Below are 12,024 nucleotides of genomic sequence, written 5' to 3'. Positions count from 1 at the left end.
ATAAATTATCTTTCTATTGTATTATATATTATGTACATACATAAGAGGAGGAAACAAAAACACTGAAAAACATATATTGTATATATACATATATATACATTTCTGAAGACACAATGTTTTTCAAAAAGGACTAAAACGATATAGTTATATCATATATTGAAACTAGATAAACTATGTAAAATAATATAAAGTATTGTAATTAAAACATAAGATATAAATGCAATTAAATTTAACAAATAGCTAATAATGTTTATCTAATCATATCATTTAGTGTTATTATGGATGTTATTTGCTTAATCCATTAAAAATTGGATTAATATCAGTGTATTTGTAGTATTCATATTTATATAGATATTCTCAAATAAATGACATTTCCATAAGAATATTTGTTATGTTGATAAACTTTCCTTAAACAATTTTATTGAAAAAATACAATTTTATTTAAAATTACATAATTTATTTTATCCTAAATTGTTATAATACTTATAATTTGATGGCATAATAACCTTTAGTTTACTTCCTAATATATAATTTCTAGTAAAATAATTTATGTAATTAATACTCTTTCAAATCACATTATACAAAAAAACACAAATTTTTACACTGCAACATAAAATCTTATATTAGTCATAAAATAATACTGTGTTAGCAGCTGATTTTCACTGTCAGTCTTATCATTTAGCATGTAATGAAATATACTACCGTGTGTTTGTATAGTCTTTTAATCTTGAGAATCAGCCTTACAAGCAAAATTAGAAATGTATTATATTTATCATTTGTATATATCATACATATTATACTAAATAAAAATTTCTATTATATTTTAACTAAGAATAAGTAATCATTTATGTAACATTTAGATTTTCATGTTTTTATATCAACTGAGGTCCTAATACTATTATTTAGTATAAAGCAGCAAAATTGATGTCATAGTATGCAGAAAAAAAAATGAAATTTTACATTTTTCTTGTTTATTTGATTATACTATGACATGAGTCAGTAACAGATACTTATTTTTTACTTATTTATTCTTTACCAATTTATATTGTAATTGGTGTAATATTTTCTCATAGAAAGTCAGTATAAGGTTGTAATATACCTGAATATACTGTATGAGGATGGTGAAGAAAAGTACGATTCCGAAGATGTGCGAAGAAGAGAATGTTTGTTTGCTATTTCGGAAGAGTTGAACAATTAAATAAATTTTGATAGATAAGCAACGAACCATAATATTTTCTACACAGTATATTAGTTACATTGAAATTAAATACGTCCGCATGCGTATTAATTACTTCTTTTCGTATACTCGATCGAAATACATTATCCGACAGGAGAGCACTCTTTAGGCTCCAGAGGAAAGAAAAGTTGTTGTAATGGCTGCCGTGTCATGAAATGAAGGTACCGAGCCAGTTTTGTGGTTCCACGATGGAGGAGAACTCCAGTTCTGCATCTCAAAATCATAATGGACAATTATCTAGTGGTGCAAATGTTCCACTGACAAATAATAAACATCAAGGGAATGACAATGGTACTAATGGCGATGCTAAGAATGAAAGGCCACAATACTCTATGCCTGGTATTCTACATTTTATTCAGCATGAATGGACTCGCTTTGAACTTGAAAGATCGCAATGGGAGCTTGATAAAGCAGAATTTCAGGTATAATCCTAATTTCTTTGGAAAATTTTCAAAATTTCTCTGTATACTTTTCTTTAAAATACTCTCTTCTTATTGTCACTTCATCTGTCATGTGACAGAACGTTGTAAAAACAAGATTAACTTAAATATGTATAACATTAACACAATACAATTTGTGTATATATTTAATTTTAAAGTTATTTTAATTTAAACTAAGAAATATTTTATAAGAATATCCTTTTTATTTATTGTAACATTATGCTTTAAATTTTAATGTAACAAATGATACACATGCCACTGAAGTACGAAATTGTTGTATTTAAATAGTTATGTCCCTTATATTGGAGTGAATGCAGTATTTATATTATTTTTAGTTGCATGTATATTATATTTATGTTATATTCTTATAAAACTTACTGAAGTTGTTAATACTCTATATTTTTTATATTTTTTTTGTAAATTCTTTATAATATAAAATGGATAATTCTAAAGGAAGGCTACATTGCAATATTCATAATATATATAAAATATAAAATAATTACATTAGAGGCACAACTAATTCTTTAAGAATGATTTAAAGAAATATAATATGTTTATTATTATTTTCCTGCAGGCTAGGATAGCTTTTTTACAAGGTGAGAGAAAAGGCCAAGAAAGGTTAAAGAATGACTTAGTAAGAAGAATAAAAATGTTAGAATATGCACTTAAACAAGAACGGTGAGATATTTTTTTTTTAATTTCGACGTTAGGAATATATTTGCAATACTTTCATAATTTTTACAGAGCAAGGTATCACAAACTAAAATATGGCACTGACTTGGTAATACAAGGAGATACAAAACCTCCTATTTATGAAGAAGGTATTTGTAATTGTCCTAATTCTGATGTCGGAGGTGGTGGTGATGGGGAAGCTCCATTCACATCCGTCAGTAACATCAGTTGGAGACAAGGCCGCCAAATTTTAAGACAGTAAATAAAATATAACTTTTATAATCTTTATAATTATTATTTGCACATAACAATAGGTATTAAGTACAGTATCATTAATAGTGTATATATAACTGTAACTTTAGATACTTACAAGAGATTGGTTACACTGATACTATAATAGATGTACGATCTAGCAGAGTGAGATCTCTACTTGGTTTAAGTAATAATACAGACTCAGAAGATATGAATACTCCTGCATTAAATGGCAATGAACCATCAAACAAACAAGCATCAGAAAACAGTGTTCGTAGAGTCCCAGGAAAAAAGGTAGAGGTAAGTAACTTTGTTGGAATTTAATCACTTTGTTTTTTATTCAACTGTTATATGTTTATGATATCTATCAAATTTCTACAGTAACACATTAATACTTTTATATTTTTATATTACTAGCAACCATCTTCTGTAATAGAAGCAATGATATTTGATACAGAAGCAGCTGTGATGGCAAACTTTGAGTTTTTGGCACAAACAGGTATGGATATGGAAGAAGAAGAAGGGGATGTAGAAGATGATACTTACGATACTAATATGGATCCTAAACCAAATAAAGTAATACATATATATGGTCCTATTATATATATTGTTATAGAATTCTATTGAAGTAATATAATTAATAGATTATTTCTATTTTAACTTTTAGCCATCTATGCTTTTAACAGAAGATGTTGATGCAGAAGCTGAAGAAGTATTAAATGAATTAAATCTTCTCACAGAAATTGAAGAATCACCACAACGTTCTATTCGCTATTCATCTGAATGGGGTTAGTATTCATTTTACTTATAATTTTATCGACAAATTCCTATTTTATTGATATTTTAGTAATATTAAAATAAAATTTACAGATGCAATACGTAGGGGTGGACATCCAGATCAAAAACGTCTAAATGAGGAAGGTGATTCGACATTAGAATTGGGTGAATTAGAGCAATTATGTGTAAACAATGAAGCAGAAACTTCATATGATGTGAGTTACATTGGTTATATTATTGTTATTTTTAATGCCCATAGATGTATGTAATATATGTATATTTATGTTATGTTAATATATGTATAATTCTTATATTTTTATAAAATTTATGTGAAAGCTTAATTTCATTTTTAGTATAGGATATATTTAAATTAATTATATTTTATATATAGATGGTAGCCACTACAAAGGAAAGTTTAAGAAAAACATGGAATGCAAAATATACATTGCGATCCCACTTTGATGCTGTTCGAGCTCTTGTCTTCCACCCTACTGATCCCGTTCTTATAACTGCAAGTGATGATCATACACTTAAATTATGGAACCTCCACAAAACCTTACCAGCTAAAAAGTAGGTTACCTGTATTCTGAAATTACGAACTATTATAAGGACTATTGAAAAATGTTCATTCTCCCATTTCAGGTCAGCTTCATTAGATGTAGAGCCATTATATACATTCAGATCACATACAGGTCCTGTATTATGTTTAGCTATGTGTAGCACAGGCAATCAATGCTACAGTGGTGGTTTAGATGGTATGATTCACTGTTGGACACTTCCATCAGCCAATATAGATCCATATGATTCTTACGAACCAAGTGTCCTTAGTCAAACATTAAAAGGACATACAAATGCAGTTTGGGGTTTAAGCATGTATCAACTGCGATCACAATTATTGTCAATCAGTGCTGATGGAACTGTAAAACTATGGAGCCCACAAAGCAAATCACCATTACTTCATACATATGTTTCTGAACAAGGTATATTTTTTAGACATAGATTATTAAAAATATGTTTTATATAGTCGCATCTAGAATTATCCTTTTCTTCTTATGATTTTTACAGATGGCATACCAACGTCGGTAGACTTCATTAGAGATGAATCAAATAAATTAGTTGTAGCCTATGACAGAGCTTGTGTGGTATTTGATACAGAAACTGGTGAAAGTGTAGCTCGTCTTGAGGCCAATGAAACGAAGGGAGTAAATCGCGTCGTAGCGCATCCTACATTACCACTTGTTGTTGCGGCACATGAAGACCGACATATTCGATTTTATGATCACCGATCAGCCACCCTTGCTCATTCCATGGTTGCTCATTTGGATGCAGTTACTAGTCTCGCGGTAGATCCTCATGGTTTATACTTACTTTCAGGAAGTAAGTAATAGCAAATTAAATAAAATGAAATGTCAATATATTAAGAATTATTAAATAACTAATTTCTCACTTTTAGGCCATGATTGCAGTATAAGATTATGGAATATGGATAATAAGACTTGTGTTCAAGAAATAACAGCACATCGTAAAAAGTTTGACGAAAGTATTTTAGACGTAGCATTTCATCCTTCACGACCTTTTATAGCAAGTGCAGGGGCTGATGCTCTTGCTAAGGTGTATGTGTGAAATGTAAATTAAGATACACATTTCTACTATCAACATACATCAGGTGGAACAGATTTTGTACTCATTCTTTCTAGATAGTTTTACCTATACGTGTTACACTTCCAATTTTGTTGTAACTTATATTGCTCTACCATTTGAAGTACCACTTTAGGAAATCAAATTGGGCGTATAGATATCCATGTTATAAAACCAAAATTTGCACATAACCCTTGTCCGCAACAATTTATCAAAACAGTGATTTCAAATATAAATGCTGCTTATTGATGAAATTTTCAGTAAGTAGCAATATTAATTGGGATAGCGGAAGGGGTCTGTCTTGTAGCATATTAGTTGATATAGTTCTGATAATTAGATCATGAAATACCCCTTACCCAGGATCCAGGAAGCACACTGCCGCAGTAGCATAATATTTATCCCTATGTTAACTATTTATTACCAATATTACAGTTACTGTTGCACAGCTACTGGAGATTAAGACATACTACGCGAAAATAAAGTTGTCCTACATCAATTAGTCTCCCATTATATGATTTTTATGCTACCTTATGTATTTATCGAGGTTGGCATATAATAACAACAAAAAAGCAACAACAACAATAATAATAATAATAATCGTAATAAGTTAATTATAACGTAAGAGACATAATATTAATAACAGTAAATTATAACTGTGTGTTTCTCTGTAATATATTGTATTTAAAAATAGATGAACTGTGTAACGTACTATAATGAACATGTTTTTATTAAAATTTTATTCCACTTCTATTATTTTTTTTCCTTCAACAAATTTATATATATATATTATATATTTATATATTATATATATATTATATATATATTATAAAAGATAAAATCAAAACGTCGAAATAAAAATACAATTTTTTATTTAACAAATGGAGATAAAAAATGTAGTTTATACTTCTTAATATGTATAAATCTATATGTAATGTATCATGTAATAAGATTTAATAATAAAATAATCTGCATTATTTATATTATGTTGACAATATATATAAAGTACAAGAACGTTTTACGCTGTACTATTATATTTATATCTGTATAATTTGTTTTAAGTGAAGCTTTTTTAAATTAATAGCAGCTAGTACTGATTTGACTTGCGCGCGTGTGTGTATGTGTGTAACGCCCTTTGACTGTCCAATCAAAACGAAGCATATATTATCATTCAGGTTAAAGAATATCTATAAATTATTATCACGTTGATCAGCTGAGAGAACATTCTAAGTGTAGTTGTAATTAGTTACATATTGTAGCTGAAATTATAAATTTAGAAAATACAACTATTATAAAGAAAATATATCGAAGTAAAATATATGTCTTTCAATGATTTTGTATGTACTCATATTTTGGAAGATATTATAATTTGTTAGGCAAATTAGAGTTCAGATCCTACTAATAACAATATTACATATATTTTGGTAAATTACATGATATCTTACTTGTGTCAAAAAGTGGGTGATATTTATTTATGTTACTAAAACGTTTATAAGATGTGAATTGAATCCTGTTAAATATTCGTATAGGTTATGTGATTATGTTGTTTAAAGTATATCCAAATTTCTTGTCTATAAATATTAAAGAGTGATATGGTTGTTGCGCTTTATAAGCGCTAGTACTATTTTAAAAATTAAAAATGGAGCGAAATGGGGCGAGGGAAATGGAAGAACGAATGTGCATAAGAGATACTGGGAAGACATTGAAAAAATATGGTAGTACAGCTAAACATATTACACGAAATGAAAATTTATTAAAACATACTGTATCAACAACTGATACCCTTCAAGGAATTGCTTTAAAATATGGAGTTACAGTATGTATCCTTTATCTTATTTCATTATTGTATAACTGACAAGGAGCAATTAAAAATATATAGTACATTTCATGTATTTTTATTTTTTTTAGACTGAACAGATAAGAAGAGCTAACAGATTATGGGCTTCTGATAGTTTATTTTTACGGGAACATTTGTTTATTCCTGTCAATCCAGAAAGCCCATTGTCATTGGACAATACTGACGAAATTGAACACAATATAGTTCAAAATGTATATACCTTCTTATATTATTAGTAAGATATTATTTAATATTGCATAAGATAAAATATATTTTTAGGTTTCTAGTCCATCTTCAATAACATTATCTATGGATGATGATAGTTCAGTTAATGACTTTTTAGCTAAAATGGATTCTTCTATAGCCAGTGCTAAAAGAGATGTTAAACGTACTCAGGGGAACAGTGAGTAAGTCATTTACTAATATTTAATGAATAACATTAATTGTACATTTACAATTTATACCACAAAAAATTTCATATATAAATTTATTAATGAATTACACTTCAGATTTTGCACTGAGGATAGTGATATCTATGTACAATCACATAGAGCATCTTCTAAATTACGTAACTCGCTTCCTATAACTTCAAATACACATACAATACCACCTGCTTCAGAATCATTAAGACCATCATCTTCTAGTGATATGCATAATTTTCCAACTGCTGTAGTTATGACTCAGGGCAGGAAAGTAAAAACATCATTACAAAGACTTCAGCAGCAACAAGATGAAATATTCCAGTTGTAGCAACTAAATTTTATTAGACTGTAATATGTTTAATATTGACAATGTCATTAAAGAGCTTGAACAAAAGATATATTGAATACCAAACGATGTACTGGAAATAGTAGAAGACTATTGCATATTTAAAATTGGTTGATCCAATATTAATGTAAGTTGTATTCATTTCTTTTTTCATAAATTTTTTATGATATTTTTATCATATATTATAAATATTAGAAACATTTATAAAAGATAATTGATCGTTTCTATTCTTGTAGTCTGAGTACGATCAACAATGGATCAACTAGCTCTCGTATTGTCCAAGCATATTTTTAAAATAGTTCAAACGATATTTCTTAGTGAACCATATGTGCCTTTAATCCAAGTCGATTGTGTACTATTTTTGTTATTTTTATAAAACATCTTATGTTTTATATATGACATTAAGTTTATGATTTCCCAGAGGTCAATTTATCCAATTTTATTGCGAATGATAACATGTACTCCTAGATTTTCTATAATTTTGCTGGGCATAGAATTTTATTCGATTATGTCTTTTTTGTGACCTCAATTATATAACAAAAGTATGAGGGCAGATTGAAAAGTTTTTGGAGTGACAATAACAATAACAAATGAAGCAATTCCCAGTGACGATTCTGAAAACTTTTCGATCTCACCTGGAACTCTTACAGAAATTATAATTTAAAATATTAATATAATTAAATATTATACTCTCTTACAGTACAAGTCCACTTTCTAAATTATTGTTTGATCTTCCTTAAAACGTTGTCGATATTATTTAATTAATCTATTTTGTTTTTAAAAACATTAAATACAAAATTATATAAATAAATACAGCTTGGATAACAAAGAGTTCGTTTGTGTAGAAAATATTCTAATTATTATTTTAGGGACAAATAATACGAAATATTATTAAAATTAATATGAATGCTCAATCTTTAGTTACAATTACATAATAAATGATATTTATAATTCGGTGATATTTATAATCAGCAATCTTCATTACAAAATTTAATAAATCCAAGAACTATCGTCGTTTGAGAATAGTTTATATATAATGCACAAATGACTTTAGTATGAATTATATTGAAATATTAATAAACTGGTTTCATTAAATTTAAAAGATAAATTTTTGCTTCTGAAATTATCATTAAAATTTTTAAATAAATGTTAGTGATATAAAAATAATTATTCCATTTACGAAAGCTAATAAATATAAAATTTATATTGATTAAGTTAATATAGATCATTTGTAATTATTTTTGGAGTTATATAAATTTATTGTTGATGCCATTAATAAAGATTTTACAGAAGAAAATACAGTACCTGTTAATATTGTCTATATTGTGTAGTTAACATTTTGTTCATTGTTATATAATAACATTATCTATCCAAATATACATTATATGTTATTATTGTTATATTATTTATACATATTAATGTATTATATACTATGTAAGAGCAACTATAAATTGGTATAGCAAAAGAATCGAAGTTCAATGAACAAGCGATAAATTTAATTTAAACAGTTATATATATATATATAGATATATACATATATATATATATAGAGAGAGAGAGAGAAACAATAAATTTTACAGTTTATATTAAACACATGTATGGTCTAACTTATTTTTTCACTTTGTTATGAATACATAACAATCAATTCAAGTCATTTTTAATGCTATGCATTAGTAGTTAATTATAGATACTTTAAGTAAAAATTGTTTAATGTGTATGATATAATTTATTCATTGTGTAGCATAAAATACTAATTGTGCTGTATATAAAATGTACACACTTAGCATTTATATTTATTTAGATTTTTAGATGCATGTGCATGTATATGTGTATGTATATATGTTTATATATATATATACACAATACATATTAAAAAGTATTCAATTGTTATGTATAAATGTAAAATAGAAATTATCTGTTAATAAAGTAATTTACATTTAAATATACAATCAAAAGTACTTAAAACAAATATTGCAAATAAATCAAATAAAAAATAAGGAAAAACTTAATTTGCTTTATGTTTCTATATTGTAGAGATAAAAATTGACGAGTGGCAGTAATTATTAAATTATTCATGTAGTTAAGTACATTTATAATACTTTATTTATTTATTATATTAATTTATTTAATTAATTATTATTGTTACATTTATTTATTAATTCGTTTATTTATTTGTATGTTATTTGTGAATAAAATTAATATGTGAAATAGAACTCAAGATTATATAACTAGTATCAAATAATAAAATCATTATTTGAGATGAATTTGAAATGTATTAGATTTATTTAAGGTGAAACAAAATATCTACTTTGCTATTAGTTATTTTGACTGGTAGTGTAATAAATGTATTGCAGTTACATTTTAACTCATTTATGAAGTTAAATGTACCTATACGATTATTACAATTTGGACAATGAAGTCTACCTTTCGTCCAAGATTCCTGTAAAAGATGTACATACCATTTTATATAGATTTTAGATAAAAGTTTTAAAATTTACCTGTACTATTTTCATTGATGTGATATTTATTTTTTATGCACTATTAAATATTCTGAAGAATATTTAATCACATATAGTAATACTAAATTGTCAATAACATAGTTTTAAAAGAAACTTTACTTGATTTATAGCATGTTCAATCCATTTAGGCAGCTTTTCCATTGAGATATATGAACAAGATTCAGAATCATTTGCTTCACATCCAACATCCATAGAATTTTTCTTGATTTCATTATGGGAAGTAAATAATAAAACAGATTCATTATTAGAAAGATTTTTTCTACAACGTTTGCACTTCACTTCCATAACCTGTAAAAAGAGAATATGTTATATTACAAATGTTTGATGCTTTTGTCAATATTTGATTCATTAATTAATTTAAGTAATTTTACATAAGTTAATTTTACTTCAGTAAATATTATAAAAGCAGAACGTGAAAGGTTATGAATATATAAAAGAAAGACTTTATAAACAAATTATTAAAAAGAAGTCTATATACTAGAAACATATTAGTATAGGTTAAAAACTGACGTAAAAAATGATATCTACACACAGTTTAATTATATTTTTTTTACCATAATCATATATACTCAATGTAAAAAATTAATTTAAATTATTTTATAATATTCTTATTATTAAATAAATAATTTAGATAAAAAAGTATTTTTAATTTATATACTTATTAACAGATATGTATAAAAAAAACTTTTCTATATAAAGTATTTGAGCATTAAAAATCACATTATATATATATATATATATTTATTTTTATGCGTTGATTACATTATTATAGTTATTTACGAACATTAAATTAATAAATTTATGAATGTTATAAAATATATATATAATGAAAAATGTGCACAATGTATAACTTTACATATACCTTTAATAACAAGATTATTTAATCTTCACCTGCTGGAATAGCATCTTCTAATCTTTTAATAAATTTAACGCGTAATTCAGTTACATTATCATTTTTTAGTTGATCTTGTACAAACCAACAGGCAATCTCCATTTGTACCATTTCACAAGCTCCCCTTAATACTCCAATTAATACATTACAATATTTTAAATTTAAACAATGATCTGGTAATTCAACAAATTCTGTTAATGGGTTTGCTTCAAAACATAAAGAAAATTCATCACCAGCAGCGCTCCAATTTGTGATTGTCGGCGTTATTCCCAAAAATATTTTAAACCCAGTTTGTATTTTCTCAGCTGTATCTCGAAAGTCATAACACCGACCAGATCCAGTTCGAGCTAAGAAATCTTCTATTAAACGAATTCCCATATTGTAACCCATTCTTTCCAGCTGTTTGTTTACATCTTCTACATTTTCATAATCCTTTAGTAATTGAGCTACCAATGCTCCATATGTCAATGTAAACAATTCAGAATTCTGAAATTTATTATACATAAATTAGCATCATATCTTAATATATCTTTCACACAGAATGAAATTACATATAACTACACATTAAACATTATTCCTAACCTCACTTATAATTTAACATCTATTTTTTAATGATTATTTGTCAACAGAATAGAATTTAATAATATATAATCTAAATGTTTTGTAAAAATTAATAAAGCAATATAGTGATATACTCACAACTTTTTTTGAGTCAAGTTTTGTGCCTGCTCGTGACATATTTACGTATCTTGTGTACGGTTCTTCAATCGGCTATGGTTGACAGAGTCGATATTCGCCATTTAATTTTTAATTTATTATCAAATTATTGATACATTTATAATTATACTAAATAATTACAAAGATCTAAACTATTTTAAATTATTTAGCGAAATGTTTATGTAATATACAATAATTTATTAGAAATTGGAATATTATTAGCTTATGTACACAAATACATCGTTTCTTCGTAAATATGTGTATCAAATAGTAAAATA

The 12,024-nt window shown here is 26.2% G+C and overlaps 4 protein-coding genes across 10 annotated transcripts; 2 read left to right on the top strand and 2 right to left on the bottom strand.

The window, feature by feature from the left end:
• Positions 1 to 1,103: 1,103 nt before the first annotated feature.
• Positions 1,104 to 5,730, top strand: Cka (Connector of kinase to AP-1). The gene is made up of 11 exons (XM_033344775.1): positions 1,104 to 1,659; positions 2,252 to 2,355; positions 2,422 to 2,607; positions 2,712 to 2,901; positions 3,019 to 3,177; positions 3,269 to 3,389; positions 3,472 to 3,593; positions 3,770 to 3,948; positions 4,021 to 4,358; positions 4,444 to 4,755; positions 4,832 to 5,730. Exons 1-11 carry the CDS (start codon positions 1,393 to 1,395, stop codon positions 4,999 to 5,001), a joined length of 2,148 nt encoding a protein of 715 aa, XP_033200666.1. The 5' UTR covers positions 1,104 to 1,392; the 3' UTR covers positions 5,002 to 5,730.
• Positions 5,731 to 6,198: 468 nt separating this feature from the next.
• Positions 6,199 to 8,323, top strand: red (LysM peptidoglycan-binding domain-containing protein red). 5 transcript variants are annotated; one of them, XR_013058370.1, is made up of 6 exons: positions 6,199 to 6,470; positions 6,543 to 6,829; positions 6,922 to 7,062; positions 7,130 to 7,257; positions 7,360 to 7,745; positions 7,855 to 8,323. XR_013058370.1 is itself a non-coding variant. In XM_076618594.1 (5 exons), exons 2-5 carry the CDS (start codon positions 6,653 to 6,655, stop codon positions 7,598 to 7,600), a joined length of 687 nt encoding a protein of 228 aa, XP_076474709.1. In that variant the 5' UTR covers positions 6,199 to 6,437; positions 6,543 to 6,652; the 3' UTR covers positions 7,601 to 8,323. The 5 variants fall into 5 exon arrangements, 4 of the variants coding, with proteins under 4 accessions (XP_076474709.1, XP_033197869.1, XP_033197859.1 ...); XM_076618594.1 differs by having other exon boundaries at positions 6,199 to 6,437; positions 7,360 to 8,323; XM_033341978.2 differs by having other exon boundaries at positions 7,360 to 8,323.
• A 1,375-nt stretch (positions 8,324 to 9,698) lies between these two features.
• On the bottom strand, positions 9,699 to 11,138 carry LOC143302411 (E3 ubiquitin-protein ligase RNF180-like). Of its 3 annotated transcripts, none has more exons than XM_076618596.1 (3): positions 11,000 to 11,138; positions 10,237 to 10,425; positions 9,699 to 10,058 (listed from the first exon to the last, which is right to left on the bottom strand). In XM_076618596.1, exons 2-3 carry the CDS (start codon positions 10,420 to 10,422, stop codon positions 9,900 to 9,902), a joined length of 345 nt encoding a protein of 114 aa, XP_076474711.1. In that variant the 5' UTR covers positions 10,423 to 10,425; positions 11,000 to 11,138; the 3' UTR covers positions 9,699 to 9,899. The 3 variants fall into 3 exon arrangements, with proteins under 3 accessions (XP_076474711.1, XP_076474712.1, XP_076474710.1); XM_076618597.1 differs by lacking the exon at positions 11,000 to 11,138 and adding an exon at positions 10,524 to 10,667; XM_076618595.1 differs by lacking the exon at positions 11,000 to 11,138 and adding an exon at positions 10,509 to 10,661.
• On the bottom strand, positions 10,859 to 11,866 carry Bet3 (blocked early in transport 3). Its single transcript, XM_033342016.2, has 2 exons — positions 11,729 to 11,866; positions 10,859 to 11,515 (listed from the first exon to the last, which is right to left on the bottom strand). Exons 1-2 carry the CDS (start codon positions 11,765 to 11,767, stop codon positions 11,018 to 11,020), a joined length of 537 nt encoding a protein of 178 aa, XP_033197907.1. The 5' UTR covers positions 11,768 to 11,866; the 3' UTR covers positions 10,859 to 11,017.
• Between the last annotated feature and the right edge of the window lie 158 nt (positions 11,867 to 12,024).

Source organism: Bombus vancouverensis, chromosome 5 (genome assembly GCF_051014615.1).
Source record: "Bombus vancouverensis nearcticus chromosome 5, iyBomVanc1_principal, whole genome shotgun sequence".
NCBI classification, from domain to species: Eukaryota; Metazoa; Arthropoda; class Insecta; order Hymenoptera; family Apidae; genus Bombus; species Bombus vancouverensis.
Note: the sequence above shows the minus strand (reverse complement) of the source record. Positions and strands in the feature narration are given on the sequence as shown.

Excerpts from the sequence above, each read along its gene's own strand:
- Cka (XM_033344775.1), top strand. The coding sequence starts at position 1,393 with ATGAAGGTACCGAGCCAGTTTTGTGGTTCCACGATGGAGGAGAACTCC. Across the intron at positions 2,608-2,711 it reads GGCCGCCAAATTTTAAGACA|ATACTTACAAGAGATTGGTT; the intron begins GTAAATAAAATA and ends CTGTAACTTTAG. Across the intron at positions 4,756-4,831 it reads TTTATACTTACTTTCAGGAA|GCCATGATTGCAGTATAAGA; the intron begins GTAAGTAATAGC and ends TCTCACTTTTAG.
- red (XM_076618594.1), top strand. The coding sequence starts at position 6,653 with ATGGAGCGAAATGGGGCGAGGGAAATGGAAGAACGAATGTGCATAAGA. Across the intron at positions 6,830-6,921 it reads CTTTAAAATATGGAGTTACA|ACTGAACAGATAAGAAGAGC; the intron begins GTATGTATCCTT and ends TATTTTTTTTAG. Across the intron at positions 7,063-7,129 it reads AACACAATATAGTTCAAAAT|GTTTCTAGTCCATCTTCAAT; the intron begins GTATATACCTTC and ends ATATATTTTTAG.
- LOC143302411 (XM_076618596.1), bottom strand. The coding sequence starts at position 10,422 with ATGGAAGTGAAGTGCAAACGTTGTAGAAAAAATCTTTCTAATAATGAA. Across the intron at positions 10,059-10,236 it reads TTGAACATGCTATAAATCAA|GAATCTTGGACGAAAGGTAG; the intron begins GTAAAGTTTCTT and ends CATCTTTTACAG.
- Bet3 (XM_033342016.2), bottom strand. The coding sequence starts at position 11,767 with ATGTCACGAGCAGGCACAAAACTTGACTCAAAAAAAGTT. Across the intron at positions 11,516-11,728 it reads AACTTGACTCAAAAAAAGTT|AATTCTGAATTGTTTACATT; the intron begins GTGAGTATATCA and ends AATAAATTTCAG.